Here is a 16,533-nt window from a genome sequence, read left to right as displayed (position 1 = left end):
GTGTGATGACAATGCCCTGAACTAAGGCAGTGGGGATGGGAAGGGCAAGGCAGATGTAGGAGATTCTGAGGCAGCGGAGTCCGGTGAGCTTAAGGACCAGCTGGGTGGAGGAAGTTATGAGGGAGTACGAATCTAAGACAAATGGTTACCAGGAGCCAAAGAGGGAGAGCGAATATGTGAAGACGTGTTTGTGTGGGAAGATAATTGGATTCATGACCTGCTTCCCACCACATTTCAGGATTATCTCTTGCCACAGATGAGCCTAGATCCTTCACACCTGCCAGACTGGACCACTTGTAATTTCCCAACGGTGCCTTGGTACCTTTGTACGCATCGCTCCGGATGACATGACACTGTCGTCCTCTCCTGCTCTACCTGGATGACTCCAATTTATCAGCTCACCAGTGCTGTCCAACCAGCCTTCACTGGCCCTTCTCTTGCTTTCCTTGCCACCCAACTGTTATAGATTGAATTGTGCCCCCGACCCCAAAGATGTGTGAACATCCTAATCCTCAGTACCTGTGAATGTGACTTTATTTGAAAATAGAGTCTTCGTGTAGCCATTCTCACTGTGGCAAAGCAGGTTAAGGATCCGGCATTATCTCTGGCTGCACGGGTTAGATCCCCAACCCCACACAGCTGTGGCCCGTATTTGCTCCCTGACCCGGGAACTTCTACCTGCCACGGTACAGCCAGAAGAAAAAGAAAAAAGGGGGGGGGGGAAGGAAAATAGGGACTTTGCATGTTTAATCAAATTGAGATGAGGCTATTAGGGTGGACCCTAATCCAACATGACTGCTGTCTTTATAAGAAGAAAATGCCATATGAAGACAGAAACATGCGAGGAGAACCCCATGTGACCACAGAGGCAGAATGATGCAGGGGCCATTAGGGAAGGCCAAGGATTAACAGCCAGCACCAGAAGCTCTTCCTTGGAGGAGCCAACGAAGGATTCCACCCAGAGTCTCAGAGGGAGCATGGCTGACACCTTGATTTCAGACTTCTAGTCTCTAGAGCTATGAGGTATTAACTTCTGCTATTTTAAGCTACTTGGTGATACTTTGTTATAGCGGCCACAGAAAACTAATATACCAACCACTACCATGTACCCATGGTTTCATGTTTATATGCTGTATGTTCACTCAGGCATTTGCCATCTAGTCTGCTGAGTGTTTGTTTTATATTTGTTCTTTAAATTATGACCTTATCTTCAAGGACAAGGATCATGTCTTACACATCTTTGTGCATATAGCCCACTGGCACAGTGAATGTTTAATAATAACTTTTTTTAAATTTTATGATTTTTATTTTTTCCACTATAGTTGATTTACAGTGTTGTCAATTTATACTGTAGAGCAAAGTGACCCAGCCACTAATATTCTAAATATTCTTATGTTTCCTATATGAAAGAAAAATGAGCCAAAGTCTTGATGAAATTTGAGACTGGCAGGAACTTATGAGGTGACAGCAACTGAAAGGGGCAGACTGGGATACATAGTAGCTGATGGGAGCCTTAAGAAGCAGTTTTTACCTTGGGATGTGAGTCAGGGTAGGGGGAGTGATGATTGTAGAAGTAGTCTTGAGAGTCAAGGGGAAAGGCCCACCCCTTCCCAGCCCTGGGCTCCAGGGCACAATGGTGAACTGCCAGCCATGATTTCTAAGAGCTGCATGGGTGAGAAAAACCAGAATTCTCGTAAGGTGAGGAATGCAGGCAACACTCTGGGGAGTCCTCTGCAATGTCGGGCTGATCCTTGGCCTGTGTGCCATCGCAACAGCCCACTTGGTAAGGAGCCACTCTTCTGAGCCTCCAGAATGCTCCCCATCACTTGGCCATCCTTGGGTCCCCCCATTGAGCCCAGAAACTAAAGGAGAAACACTCAGTACAGCAGAGGCCTCCATGAATTATATGAACCCACACCTGAGTGATGGCCACTTTTCTTTCTGCTGGGTTGGGGCCAGCCCATGCCCTTTTGGTTACTGAATATTCTGAATGGTTTATTTGGAGGAATGGAGGCTGGAGCGCCAGCAGAAAGGGCTGAGGAGGACTGAGATGCCTGATGATGGCAGTAAGGAAAAAGGTCGCATGTCCAGGGAGGCTGAGGGTGAGAGGGTAGGGAGGCCTAGTGAGTGGAACTGGCCTTAGGTGTGAAAGTGCTGATCCGTCGAGCCACTTGAACTCTCTGAAAGCTGCCTGAGCTAGAAGAGAAGCACAGTTTCAGCTGTGACCCTGAAAAGAAAAAAAAAAAAAGTATGCTAACTTGATTAATCAGAAAATTTTATTCCCGCCCACTCTGTATAAGTTTTCTTTATTTCTATGTCCATCTATTGAGCGAGATGAAACGTGAAACAAAAGCAGTTAATGTTTTATGTGTTCTGTTTAACCCTGAAAGAGTTGGAGGGAATTTATCCTGCAGCCTTAATTTGTTGTTTCCTATTTAGAGGGATTTAGCAAGATCAAAGTGAGTTTCAGCTACAGTCATCCAGGAAGGCCCCCAATCCTGCCCTGCAGCCATTTTAGTATAGAATCAAATATGCTTCTGGACTCTCTTCTGAGATGTGGCAAATAGAATTCATTGCCTTTGACAAGCACATCTGAGTAGTGTATTAAGAATGTTGGAGTGTTAGGGATACAGTGGACTTTCAAACAATTAAGATTAAAATTAATGTTTGCTAAGGCCTATCTCAGACACAGTTGGGTTTCCAAGTAGGCAAACCATTCATGACAGGCAATTAGAAAGAACATTCTAGTTAGTTGCTAAGAATACAACAGCACAGGTGCCACAGTTAAAAAACAAAAAAATTCTAGGGACAAAACTAGTATTCACTTTGGCTTCATTTTTTGTTCAATTCAGTTCAAGAGGCTGGCTAGAAAACCTCATATATGAGAAAATATGAGGAGCAAATTCCTTTGGGCCCTAGAATGTTCTTGATAGGAGATAGTAAAAAAAAAAAAAAAAGATTATTGGAAACCTTCAGCATTTCTTCCTTTGTTTCATAGATGAGTATACATGCGCTGAAACCACCCACCAACATGGCACCCTGCTGCTGGTTTCCCAAGCCTGAGTTTTTCTCGAAGTCTCTCCTAATCTGCTTTCTCCCGGCGACCAAAACAGCTAGACCTTAGTTGCTCCTGCGAGAGCTTTGTGGTTCTAGTGAAGGTTCCTCCCACCTGCCTTAGCCACAGGAGAAGGCAGAGGGTCTGGACTCTTATCGAGAGCACAGGCCCGCTTCATAAGAACGCCTGATGGCACAGGTTAGACTTACCCTTCATGAGAACAGCAACACTGCTCTCACACAACACAGACCCAAAGCGCAGAGAGACCCCATTAAAACTGGATGTGTATGTGTGAAATTTTTTTTTTAGAAAGGGTTCTGAACCCAAGATGAACAGGGAATGGCTGTTTTAGTTTAATTTATGAAACCAAGCAACCTGTGGTAACTTGAAAAGGACCTGGTGCATAACAAGCCCTTCAGTGAAGATTTTTGACAGACTGTTGTTGACAGACACTGCTACTCCCTGCCTTTAATGCCTCCTCTGCTTTGTTCAGCAGGCTTTCTTTCTTTCTTTCTTTCTTTCTTTTTTTTGTCTTTTTGCCTTTTCTTGAGCCGCTCCAGCGGCATATGGAGGTTCCCAGGCTTGGGGTCTAATTGGAGCTGTAGCCGCCAGCCTATGCCAGAGCCACAGCAACGCAGGATCCGAGCCGTGTCTGCGACCTACACCACAGCTCACGGCAATACCGGATCCTTAACCCACTGAGCGAGGCCGGGGATTGAACCCACAACCTCAAGGTTCCTAGTCAGATTCATTAACCACTGAGCCACGACGGGAACTCCTCAGCAGGCTTTCTTATTTCTCCTGTTTCCTCTTCCAGGGTTACAGCTGGTTAATAACTCACCCTGCCACGTAGAAAAAGATATACAAGCTGATAGTTTTCCAAGAAGTTGATGTGTTTAAGGGAACCATTGATTGGGAAAGGATTTCAGAGGTGCTTATTTATTCACTGATTTGACCAACACTAATCAAGGGCTTTTCATGGAAAGACACAGCATTCATTCATTTTATGCTGTTGGGGAGCTGAGAAGAGAAATGCACCAGCTGCCAAAGAGGCCACCGTGGGACAGACAGACAGAGAGAATTATGATACCATGATACAAACAGTTCCTCAGGATCCCAGTGGAGGAAAAGACTAACTCTGCCTGAGTGGAGTGGGAAGGAGATGACCTTTGAACTGGGGTAATTCCAGGGCACAAATAGGGGACAGCACTTCACACAAACTAGAAAAGCGTGAAACGGGAGTTCCTGTCATGGCTCAGTGGAAACCAACTAGGAACCATGAGGTTGCAGGTTTGATCCCTGGCCTCACTCAGTGGGTTAATGATCTGGTGTTGCCATGAGCTGTGGTGTAGGTTGCAGACACGGCTTGGATCCTGCATTTCTGTGGCTGTGGTGTAGGCCAGCAGCTGTAGCTCTGATTTAACCCCTAGCCTGGGAACCTTCATATGCCACAGGTGCAGCCCTAAAAAAAGCAAAAAGAAAAAAAAAGCATGAAAAAAGTGAAAGAAGAACATGGGGTGGTCTTTTTATCAAACCAGATTTGTCTTGCCTGATGCACAGCAAGCTAAAACACAGAGACCCTGACACTTGCAGCAGAGCGGCTTTATTTACAAAGCAACCAAGAGAGAACAAGTCTCAAATCTGCCTCCCAAATGCATGGGGCTCAGGGTATTTATGGGATAAAACAGCAGGGTGCCTTGAACTGTGGGGAGCATAGGGTAAGGTGATTGAAAGAAGGTACAGTAACTGTCATTCTATGAAAGTGTAAAAAAGCCACAGGCTTCTGTAAGGTCAAAAATGGAGGCTCAGCAGGATCTGAAGGTAGACGTTTTCAGCTCTCTGATGTCAAAATGTCACCAAATGGACACTCCCGCATGCCCATTTGGAGGGTTGGTGGTCCTATCCAGTCTCAACCAGCTCAGCTCAAACTAGACACAGCTGACTCCAAGTTCCTGGAAAACTACTCAGGCAAACATCGTATTAAGCTTTTGCTCCTTGGAGGTCATGCAAGTCTTAAAATGACCTTGATTAGTGAAGGCAGGTGAAACAGATTTGACTCATGGCCCATGGTTTCTCTCTGGGACCTTGAGAATGCTATGGGACTGGCCTGATGAACATGGGAAGAGAGAAAGTGGATGTGAAAAGACAGGGAGCCTAGAATAACAGATGGGGCCATATTGTGAAGGCCCAAGGTGTCTGAAATTTATCTTGGGCAGGGAGCAGTCACTGAAGACTAAGATCCTTGAGTAAAAGATGAAAAGGCAGGAAGGGTCTAGTTAACCGTTTGCTTCATACCTAACATCGCATCTGACAAAGCAGAGTTGATTTTATAAATTAAGCTTCATTACATAACTCTGGTTTTGTTTTGTTTTGTTTTGTTTTCAGTACAAGAGCAGTATGAAGACAAATGGACAGTGAGAAAAAATGAGATTGTTCCCTAGGCCAATCTAGAGATTGTTACAGTCAAATGAAAATAGTTAGGTTAGGAGTTCCCGTCGTGGCACAGTGGTTAATGAATCTGACTAGGAACCATGAGGTTGCAGGTTCAATCCCTGGCCTTGCTTAGCGGGTTAAGGATCCGGTGTTGCTGTGAGCTGTGGTATAAGTTGCAGACGTGGCTCAGATCCCCGAGTTGCTGTGGCTGTGGTGTAGGCTGGCAGCTGTAGCTCCGATTAGACCCTTGGCCTAGGAACTTCCATATGCTATAGGTGTGGCCCTAAAAAGGAAAGAAAAAAAAGAAAGTAAGAAATCTTCCTATTGTAAACAATTGCTATATAGTCTTCAAAATCCATTTAGTGTTTTCCATAAAGTACCACAGCACATGTACTCTGAATCAGTTTATACTCCTTATTCCATTATGGGTTCATAGAATAGTGAAATGCAATATGCAATAGAATCTGGCAATATTACAATGAAATTACAATATATAGCATTTGCTTACTTACTACTTGCAATAATTTACAAACTAGACCAGTTGACACTTATGGAAAATTTACAGTCACAAAAAGCTGAGAGATTTTTTGGCAGGCACAAGATAAATTTGTAGTTTAGCCAAGAAAATAATTCACATTTACTACTTACGATTCCAAGGCTCTTCACACTATTTATCCTGCCTTCTTTCCATTTTTTGACTGATAGATTTTGAAAAGAGTGCTTCTCTAGATTTCCTCAATTTAACTAGTTTTTAAAGGGTCAAGAAACATCTAGGAAATAAACCTTTGTATACCTGACAGGAGTACCTATGCTCTGTGGGTCTTCTCAGAAATGTATTTTGGCAGTGTTTTTGGGGGGAGGGTAAGGAATCTTTTTTGGTACGTGTCTTTGAAGAGAAACAGTGGAGAGTTGCAAATCAAAGCCATTTTTCAAACAGAAAATGATTAATCGGAGTTCCCGTCGTGGCGCAGTGGTTGTGGGTTCGGTCCCTGCCCTTGCTCAGTGGGTTAACGATCCAGCATTGCTGTGAGCTGTGGTGTAGGTTGCAGACGCGGCTCGGATCCCGCGTTGCTGTGGCTCTGGCCTAGGCCGGTGGCTACAGATCCGATTTGACCCCTAGCCTGGGAACCTCCATATGCCACGGGAGCGGCCCAAGAAATAGCAACAACAACTACAAAAAGACTAAAGACAAAAAAAAAAAAAAGAAAATGATTAATCTTTGTCCTTGGCTTTCTCTTTCTCTTTTTAATACGTTTGTATTTTTGTTTAAATAATCTGTCCCTTGCTACCATGAATTGCCACCTCGTACTATAAAATCTGTGATTTTTCTTGTTCTATGGAGGGATTACCTAAAAAGGGAAAGAACAATGGCTATTCTTGGCAAGCCAAGAGCTGCTGCTGACTCAGTAGTCATTAAGTTCTAAGCTTTGGGTATTTTTTAATACAAATCTTATTGGAGTATAGGTGACTTACAATGTTGTGTTGGTTTCAGGTATACAGCAAAGTGAATCAAAGTGAATCATACATACACATATATGCCCATTCTTTTTCAGATTCCTTCCCCATATAGGCTAGCAGAGTATTGAATAGTTTCCCCAGAGCTATATAGTAGGTCCTGGTTACCAATGAATTTTGTGTATAGTGGTGTGTAAATGCCAGTCTCAACCTCCCAATCCCTCCCCTCAAGGTTTCCCCTTTGGTAAGCATAAGTTTGGTTTCAAAATCTTTGAACCTATTTGAGTCTTTCGAGTCTGTTTCTGTTTTGCAACCTTTGGGTATTTTTCCAGAGACTGGGGGTGGGCACTATAACTTCTCTGCTCAGTAAGCCCTGGCTGATGACTTAGGTGGACCAGCCACGGAAGCCATTTCTCACCTGTTCTTGGTGAGCAACGAAGTGATGTTGCCTACTCCAAAGAGCAGAGAGCCAATTGGCTCAGCCACATAAGGAGGTACAACTGATGTCTCTTCTCTTCCTCTCTACATGTAGCATTGAATCAGGCAGCCATGATGAAGTCTTAAAAAGGAGAGCAGAAACACAAATAATTCTTAAACTTGTATGTATTTTTAATATTATGATTTGCCTTGAGCTCAATATCTACCTCCAGAAACTGAAACCGGAATGGAAGATTCCATCCACAATCCATCTCTTGGCAGCCAAACCCTCAACACACAGGAAATATAATACAAATTCAGCCAAATTCAATGCTTGGGCTGTTTGGTTCAGACGACTTCCTGTAAGAGAGGATCTTAGCAGAGGTATAGGAGAGGAGCTGTGTTTAGAAGCATTTGGAAATCTTCTTTGGGCAACAGTAAGTTTTAAAGTGACTCAATTCTTCTTCTTCTTTTTTTTTTTTTTGGTCTTTTTAGGGCTGCACCCATGGCATATGGAAGTTCCCAGGGTAGCGGTCAAATTGGAGCTGCAGCTGCCAGCCTACACCACAGCCACGGCAACTCCATATTCAAGTCGCATCTGTGACCTACACCACAGCTTACAGCAATGCTGGATCCTTAACCCACTGATCGGAGCCAGGGATTGAACCCACATCCTCATGGATACTAGTCCACCTTGTTACCGCTGAGCCACGGCAGGAACTCCCTCAATTATTCTAAAATGCAAAGAAAAGGTGTACTGGCACTCATAATCTTGCAGTCAAACAAATATTTCATTCATTTTTTTACATATTAAGACAGTCCTCTTCATCTACATTCACTTTTAGTGGGGCTGGGAGTGGAGAAATAATATGAGGCAAAAGTTTGACTTTTGATAATGGAAATTTTTTTTCAAAATTCTTCAGAGAACTCTATACCACTCCCTGTTCTGATGCTTTTTATTAACTGTAACAAAACACATTATGTCATACTCTGCTAGCGCCTTTCATTAGCACCTCAAAGCAAGGCAGTGCTTAATTGAAAGCCAAGTCACAGTTAGGTCCAGGGAGATGACTGCTGGCCCCAAGCAGGAACCAAGCAAATCTGCCCAGTAATTTACAACATGAAGGGAAGTTTTGTGTATTCTCTTGAAAACAGGATTACTGCCACTGAACTGGGCTCCTGCTGACAAGGCAGAAGAGGCAATGCAGGTGTTGGAAACTTGGATGGAAAGAACTCAGGAAGGGAGATGGCCGTCCAGCTTCCCCCTCAAAGAGAACCCTCTCTCTGTCCCAGGAGCTAGGCAGGGACTGTCAGGGTATGACATCAGAACCACTGGGCAGTGGAAGACCTGTGGCTAGGAACAGAAGTGGGGCCAGGAGGAGGAGGGGCCGAGGGGGGCTGTGAAGGCCTCTGCCTGGGGAGATCCTTGGAAAACACCTGCAGTGCTGACTAGCAAAGCTGTCGCCCTCCTGCACTTCCTGCTCACTTCCCCCTCCATTGTCTCCATTCAGCAATCCTGCCTTTCCTGAGGCCTTGTTCCATGCCAGGAACTCAGCTACAAACCGGGGGCCAGGCAATAAAAACAGAGGAACCTGCAATCGTTTTCAGGAACCCTGCAATCGTTCCTGAGGAGCAGAGTTCTAAAGCAATGAGCTGAGTGTTGCTCAAGGCACAGACCCTGTGTTAAGGGAGAGGACATTTGGGGTGCAGGAGTAGGAGATTTTCGTGAGATCGCTGCCATGGGGGGAAGTTAAAGTACCTCCACCTTCTCCTCTCCCACCCCCTACATCAAAGGCCAGACCAGGCTAGGAAACAGGTGTCAGTTCAATCTAAGGAAGAACTTTCTTAGTCAGAGCTGTCCAAAGATAAAATGAGTTGTGTTGTGGGGTCGTGAGCTCCTGGCCACTGAAGTTGTTGGAGAAGAGACTGGTTAGCTACCTGGTAGGATTGACAAGGTCCCTTCCCAAAATGGTAGTCTGTGAATCCACCGGGGCTGGTCCACCGGAGGTGGCAATTCTGGATGGACTAGTCTGCTCTGCTCTGGCCTGTCATGGCCAAGGAAGGGGTGATGGGAAAGAGCCTGGTGATGAGGGGGTTGGGGACTAAGGGTAGGAGCTGGGGGTGGGGGTGGGGAGGTGGGTGGGTATATAAAGCTGCCATCACAGAACCACACATTGGGTGGTTTTAAACAATAGAAATGTAATGTCTCTCAGTCTGGAGACTAGCAGTCCAAGATCAAGGTGTCAGCAGGATTGGTTCCTTCTGAGAGCACTAAAGGAAGTCTTTTCCATGCTCTTGCCACCTTTGGCTAGCCCCAGGTGGCCCTTGGCTTGTAGATGCATCACCCCAATCCTCTGTCTTCACATGGCCTTCTTCCTATAGGGACATCAGTCATTTTAGATTAGGGGCCCACCTTACTCCAGTACAGCCTCATCTTAACCAATTAGATCTGCATGGAGTACCCTTTGTGGCTCAGTGGAAACGAATATGACTAGTATCCATGAGGATGCAGGTTTGATCCCTGGCCTTGCTCAGAGGGTTAAAGATCTGGCATTGCAGTGAGCTATGGAGGAGGTAGCAGACACAGCTTGGATTCCGTGTGGCTGTGGCTGTGGCGTAGGCCAGCAGTTGCATCTCCTATTCAGCCCCTAGGCTGGGAACTTCCACATGCCATGGATGTGGCCCTAAAAAAAAATATATATATATATACATTGACACTATTTCTAAACAAGTTTACATTCTGAGGTACTGAGTGTCAGAGATTTAACATAGCTTAATTTTAGGGAGACATGATGCAACCCATAACAGAAGGCGACTTGCTTAAATCTCTGAGACCTCCACATTTCCCACCTGTACAACTTCAGTGTGAGTGCTGCATGCAGAGAGCCTGGGTGGCTGAAGTAAACACACACACACACACACACACACACACCCCAGCTTGACTTTAGATGCAGCCTAGTTCTGAGATTGTTCCCAGAGCTTCAAATTCCTGTCCTTTTCAAGAATCCACTTCTCCTTACTAGAGCCACAGCACCCACAACCAGGAAACCAACACATCCTGACACCCTAGAGCCTGAGGTCTCTTCCCTTTCATCAAAGTCTTCCCTGGTATCTTTCATTCACACTCAGGCAGAGAGAACTTGGGGAGAGTGTGTGCCAGAGAGTTGTTGCCTCTGCCCCCTTTTTCCTCATTTGGGACTCATTAAGAGCTAGATAGTTCCTAAGGCTTCTGGCCTATTTCAGCCAGTGTTAGACAGCTGGTTATGCTACAAAGAGTTCCCAAGATGTGGGGGGAGACAGGTTATAAACCACAATTCTAGGAATTCCTGCCATAGATACCTTCCATGGGATTACCAACATAGAGGGAGAAGGTGGTAAAATGGGGAAATATCAGACTAGAAGCAGAAGTCTCAAGTTCTATGACGACACTTTATGGATAGGTTGTGTGACAGCAGTGGTCACGTCACTTTCTCTATCCTTCAGCTTTTCCAATGGTAAGAAGAAGTTGGATTATTTCAAAGCTGATGTTCTATGACTTCACAAAAGTCAATACGATCTCACAATAAGTCTCTAAGGACCAATCCAATGCTGATATTTCATGAGTTTATAATGGAGGGTTCAGTTTTTTATGCTAGTTAAACGGAAAGAAACTCCATTTCTCTCAAAGTCAATATTTTGGGAGAATGATGTCACTTTCGAGCCTCAATTTTCAGATCTATAAAATACAGAAATAACAATATGAACCTCATGAACTTGTGGGAGCGAGGGCGCTTCAGAGAGATGCACAACTCTGTAACGACTCACGCCAGAAACCTCTCCAAGGTTCTTTGAAACAGCTGCTGGGTTCAACTCCGCGGAAGGGGCGAGCCCACCCAGCGGACCAGAGAGGGCGGGGCGAGGAGGTTGGCATTGTTCTAGCCCCGCCCCCGCCCCGCCCTAGATATCGCGAGAGGGCGGGCCCGCTTGGCTTCGGCGTCGGCGTCGCTCCGGCGCTGTGGCGCTAGGCCGCCTTCGTTCCGCGGGCCGCGGATAAAGTGCCGGTGGACAAGGGCGCGCGGAGGGCCGCCAGCCACGCGGTGTCGGCGAGACGCCTGAGCGTCCGAGTCGTGTCGTGACAACGATTCTGGTGGGTGTTTCCGCGACAGCAGGTGCAGCCGCTTCAGCCCCAAGCGGGCTCGGCGGCTGCCTGGCGAGTCTCTGCTCGCGCCCAGCCCTTTCCTTCCTGGACCCAACGCTAAGCAGCGACGCTGAGCCGACTGCCGGAGCGGCGGGCAATGGCGGCCTCGACGGCCTCGCACCGGCCCATCAAGGGGATCTTGAAGAACAAGAGTTCTACGACTTCCTCTATGGTGGCCTCGGCCGAACAGCCCGGCAGGAGTGTTGACGAAGAGCTGAGGTGAGAGCCGCGAGGGACGGCCGCTGGTCGTCCGGGGCAGCCTGGGAAACCCCTCCTTCCCGGCCCGGGCGGCCTCGCCCTCCCCCTGCCGCCGTTGCCGACCCGCAGACCGACCCCGGACGTAGAGTTCGAGTGCGGGCCAGCAGGCGGGGCGGCCCGGTAGGTACGGCCCCGGCGCTGCTCTGGTCTCCCTCCGCCGGCCGGGCAGATGGGTGGAGTGATTTTGAATCAGGCAGGGGTTGTGGCATTTACTGGGTTTTTCTTTCTCTTTTTTAAAGTATGGACCCATATATAATATTTTTAAAACGTATGTCATGATCTTTGAGCTTTTGGAAACTGGGAATATTAAAGAATCAAACGGAAGTTTCAAAGCTTCACCTGTTAGGCATTTATTATTTCTTCACCTCCTAACCGAGTGTCTGAAAGTCCTCAGTAATCAAAAAGTGTTTCTTGGCTTGGGTACCCTTTAAGATCTAGTCTCAAGCTAATAAGAGACTCTCCGAAAAAGAGATAATTTCTCCATTTTCCTAATTGCTCTTCTTCCACAGTCATTCCTTTTTAGGTGAACATTATCAAAAGCATCATGCTACATGCACTCTCTTGGGTCCTGGTTTGTCATTATCTCCGCACTAAAAGAAACCGAAATTTTGCTAGTCCTTGATCTGTATTTAATGGAAGGCTACTTATTGTTAACTGTTTTGCATCGGCAACAAGAGCTTGAGCACTTTCTAGTCTTTGTTCCTCTTGAAAGACATTTAAGCTCCGAACAGTTCTGAAAGTACCAACTTAAAATGATCCAGTGATTGTTTAGTTGCTCTTACATACTTAACACACACGTGTGTGAAAACATGTTGACTCATAGCATTGTATGTAATAGTAAATAATTGAGAACAACCCAAGGTCCATTAAGAAGGACTGGTGAAATATTAATTACGGTACATTAGTATAATGGAAAAAAAGACCAGCCTTTTAAAAAGAATATAATAGGTGTTAATGCGAAGAGAAAGCTATCGTAGGTGCAGTCATTGGATAACACTGAGTTAGAAGTCCTGGGGGGCTTGGGTGTTTTAAGATAGGAAATTCATAAGGACTCCACATTCTGGAAATGAGCCTTAAGAAAAGTTATTGTTGAAATCTGTGAAGTCATAAAGCTAAAATGAGGATGTTCATGAAAACTTAGAATAGTGGAACTAGGGCACACCTGTTTGAAAGGATCATTTTAGGGCTATAAAAGGAACTACAGCTTAGTGATGGTAAATTTATGGGGATTTGTGTTACCTCGAAGAAATCATTAGGTAGGATCACAGCTCAGAATCATGGCCTTTGGGGGCTTGAAAGAACCTTAATTTGTTTAGCAACTAACTCCCCTACTCCCACCCTCTTTTGGACTCTCTTATATTCTCCACTTGATTTTCCAACCTCTGGGGTAAGCCACTTCAAATGTTGTAGTTCATGGGATTAGGAAAACAGTGTCGCCAAAAGAAAACAACCTCATCAGCACACAGCTATATCAGGAGGACCAAGATAGTCTTAAAAACAAAAATTATGGAAGGCTTTTCTGTGACTTCAGGATATTCAGCATAGGAATATGATTCTCACTGGCATCTAAGTTATTTAGCTATTCTCCAGTGTGAGCTTCTTTTTGTTTGGCTACCATGTAGCTTGTTATTTTCTTCTATCTTCCTGTGCTTCCTTATCTTCTACTTACTCTCAGCCTTAGCCTGCTGTAATTTCCGGTGGCCCCACTCTGTGTGTTGGCCTCTTTTATGTAATTGACTGGGATTTATCTCCAGATCCTTCTTCCTTGAAAGCCACTATGCTACACTGACTCACCTAAACAGGGCAGCTCCTTTTGCAGTAGCTGCTAGCAGGGCAGGTTCACTTAAAAGGGGCCTTTTTCCAAAGGCGGTTGACTTAGATTCACTTGACTAAATAAGAAGGTTACAGTCTTTTCTTCAAAGGAAGCTACCAAACCCTAATTCTTTGAGGTTTATGATGTTTGGTTCTAAGTAGTAAAAGGGGATGGGTTTTTTCATGATAGGTGTTATATGACTGTAAAGAAACTAATTCTTTTGGTAATACAGTATACATTAGCATTTATGTCACAGCTCATGCAAACAATATTAGTGACTTTATGAGCGCCTCTTTGAACAGAAACACAGTAAAGTTGAACAAATTTGAAACACATTTTTTGTAGCATTTAATTGAATTACACACAGTATTTTCCCTTTCCATAAAAAGGACTGAAAAGAAATAGCACTTTAAATTACAATGCACTTAAAATTCAGAAACTAATAATAATGTTGGAACCAGAGTATAAGGCAAAAAAATCTCATATTAATATGGAAATGATTAGGGATCTAAGTCAATTCTTACTATTCTCAATAGGTACATTCTATAAAATCATCACAAACACTGAGTTAGTGAATACTGAACTGTTGCTTCTGGGGGAAAACAGACTTTGTTTCCTGCAAGCTTCTGGTCACAGCGTTTTCATCAACCAATCAATCTGTAACCTTTTAAAATTTCTGTTTCTGTTTAAAGATACCTAATAAATATATCGTTGATTCATTCATTTGAACACCTGGCCAGCAGCACTATTAAGTTTATCTAACGTATTTTTTCCATGAGACACATAATAGCCTTCTTGGGCTTAGGAACACTAGATAGCACTTAAACACCATCCTCGGCAGCCATTTTGAACAGCCAGTTCACCCAAAAAGCAAAACACATGGTTCTAAATAGACACTTGTTACAGTAAGAGCTAAAACAAAAGGTGAAGTATCGCCCTGTTTAACCTAAGCTGGGAACCTGTGCATAGGGCCACTCAGATATGTTTGAAAGAGACCGAGAAAGCTCCTCAAGTTCTGATTTTGGAGTTAGAGGTAAATTTTAGCACAAGTTCCCATTGTGGCTTAGCAGGTTAAGAACCCAACTAGTATCCACGAGGATTCGGGTTCGATCCCTGGCCTTGCTCAGTGCGTTAAGGATCTAGCATTACCCCGAGCTGTGGTGTAGGTCACAGATGTGGCTGGAATCCTGTGTTGCTGTGGCTATGGCCAGCAGCTGCAGCTCTGGGAACTGCTAGCCTGGGAACTTGCACATGCCCTAAAAAGAAAAAAAAAAAAATTTTAGCAAGCAGACAAATTTGCAAATACACAATCTGCGAATAACCATACCTTTTATCGATGCCTTTATCATGTAAAATACACTGGTGGCTTCCCTTTTCTGCACAAACCACTCCCCTACCGCGCAACACCCCATCAGTTGAGAGAGGGTATTATTTAACAGAACATTATATTTAACATAGAAAGGTATTACTAAGGGATTTTTCTTTTTTTAAGTCCTGAGTTATGTTATTCCAGTGGTCTCTAAACTTTTTGATTGTGTCTTTTTAGTAGGAAGAAATTGAAATATGTTCCAAATATGTTCATTAATGTTTTATATACATATACTATTACTGTTAGATAATACATCTCAAGGTTCAGTATACACTTAATGCCATATTTTGAATAGTCTTTAGAATTTTTTAAATACAGTTCTTGTCAAACCATCTTTTTTTTTTAATGTCTTAGTGCTGTTATTTTTTTTTCTCTTTATACTTTGCATTGGTACTGTTATCTTCAGTGATTGGTTTCTTCAGGTACCACTTTTTGAAGGCTAGTTCAATTAAAACTGGATAGGATCTGTAATCCACATTATTAGGCATTGATAATCTCAGTATATTCCAGCACACTGCTCAACTAATTAGCTTTTTTTTTTTTTTTTAAAGGCCTCACCTGTGGAAGTTCCCAGGCCAGGGGTTGAATCCAAGCTGCAGCTGCAGCTGCCAGCCTATGCCATAGCCATAGCAACATGGGATCCAAGCTGCGTCTTTGACCTACACCACAGCTCACAGCAACGCCAGATGCTTAAAGCACTGAGCGAGGCCAGGGATTGAACCCGTATCCTCATAGATATTAGTTGGCTTCGTTACTGCAGAGCCACAATGGGAATGCCCATTGCTCAACTAGTTAGAACACCACTGTCATCCCTATGATTGTGGAATTCCCATTCCTTCTGGATATTTTGAATATAGTGAACAATCTGTGAAGGTCAGACATAACAGATCTAATGAGTAGGTATGTATTTCATCAAAAACAAGATACTGTTGATTCTGAGATGCACCATGATTTATGTAGCACCAAGGAAAAAAAAATACTGCCTCTAAGACACCATCCATTTTAAGATATATTCTGTTTTCAGAAATATTAAAGTGAGATAAATGTGTGCTTGGAATTGTTGAAATATGATAGTAAGTGTCACTAAAGCCTATTTTATGAGAAGTGTTAAAGGTTTGTGATTAATCTGGGGCCACATTGCCTAGGTTCAGAGCCTGTTTGCTGCTACTTTTTTTGGGGGGGGGGCCTTTAGGGCTGAACCCGCAGCCTATAGAGGTTCCCAGGCTAGGGGTCGAATCCGAGCTACAACTGCCAGCCTTCACCACAGCTGCAGCAACTCTGGAACCCAGCCGCATCTGCAGCCTACACTACAGCTCATGGCAACACCAGATCCTTAACCCACTGTGCGAGGCCTGGGATGGAACCTGCATCCTTATGGATACTAGTCAGATTCATTTCTGCTGAGCCAGGACAGAAACTCCCCTGTTTGCTACTTATTAATTCTGTGACTTACCATGAGTTATTCATAATATCCCTACCTAGTTTAATTATTAAATGAGTTACTAAATGTAAAGTGTTTAATCCAGTACCTCCCCCTCAAGTGTAGTCTTATTCAA

General features: G+C 44.3%; 1 protein-coding gene across 2 annotated transcripts in view; it reads left to right on the top strand.

Annotated features, from left to right (window-relative positions):
* The first annotated feature begins 11,320 nt into the window (after positions 1-11,320).
* PPP1R2 (protein phosphatase 1 regulatory inhibitor subunit 2) overlaps positions 11,321-16,533 on the top strand; it is a 28,580-nt gene continuing 23,367 nt past the window's right edge. For both annotated transcript variants that reach the window (XM_047789216.1, XM_047789209.1), the window contains exon 1: positions 11,321-11,756. In XM_047789216.1, the coding sequence (XP_047645172.1) occupies positions 11,635-11,756 (122 nt within the window). In that variant the 5' untranslated portion in view covers positions 11,321-11,634. The remainder of the gene's footprint in view (positions 11,757-16,533) is intronic.

The sequence above is a fragment of the Phacochoerus africanus genome, chromosome 1 (assembly GCF_016906955.1).
Source record: "Phacochoerus africanus isolate WHEZ1 chromosome 1, ROS_Pafr_v1, whole genome shotgun sequence".
NCBI lineage: Eukaryota > Metazoa > Chordata > Mammalia > Artiodactyla > Suidae > Phacochoerus > Phacochoerus africanus.
This window is presented reverse-complemented; position numbering and strand designations above follow the sequence as displayed.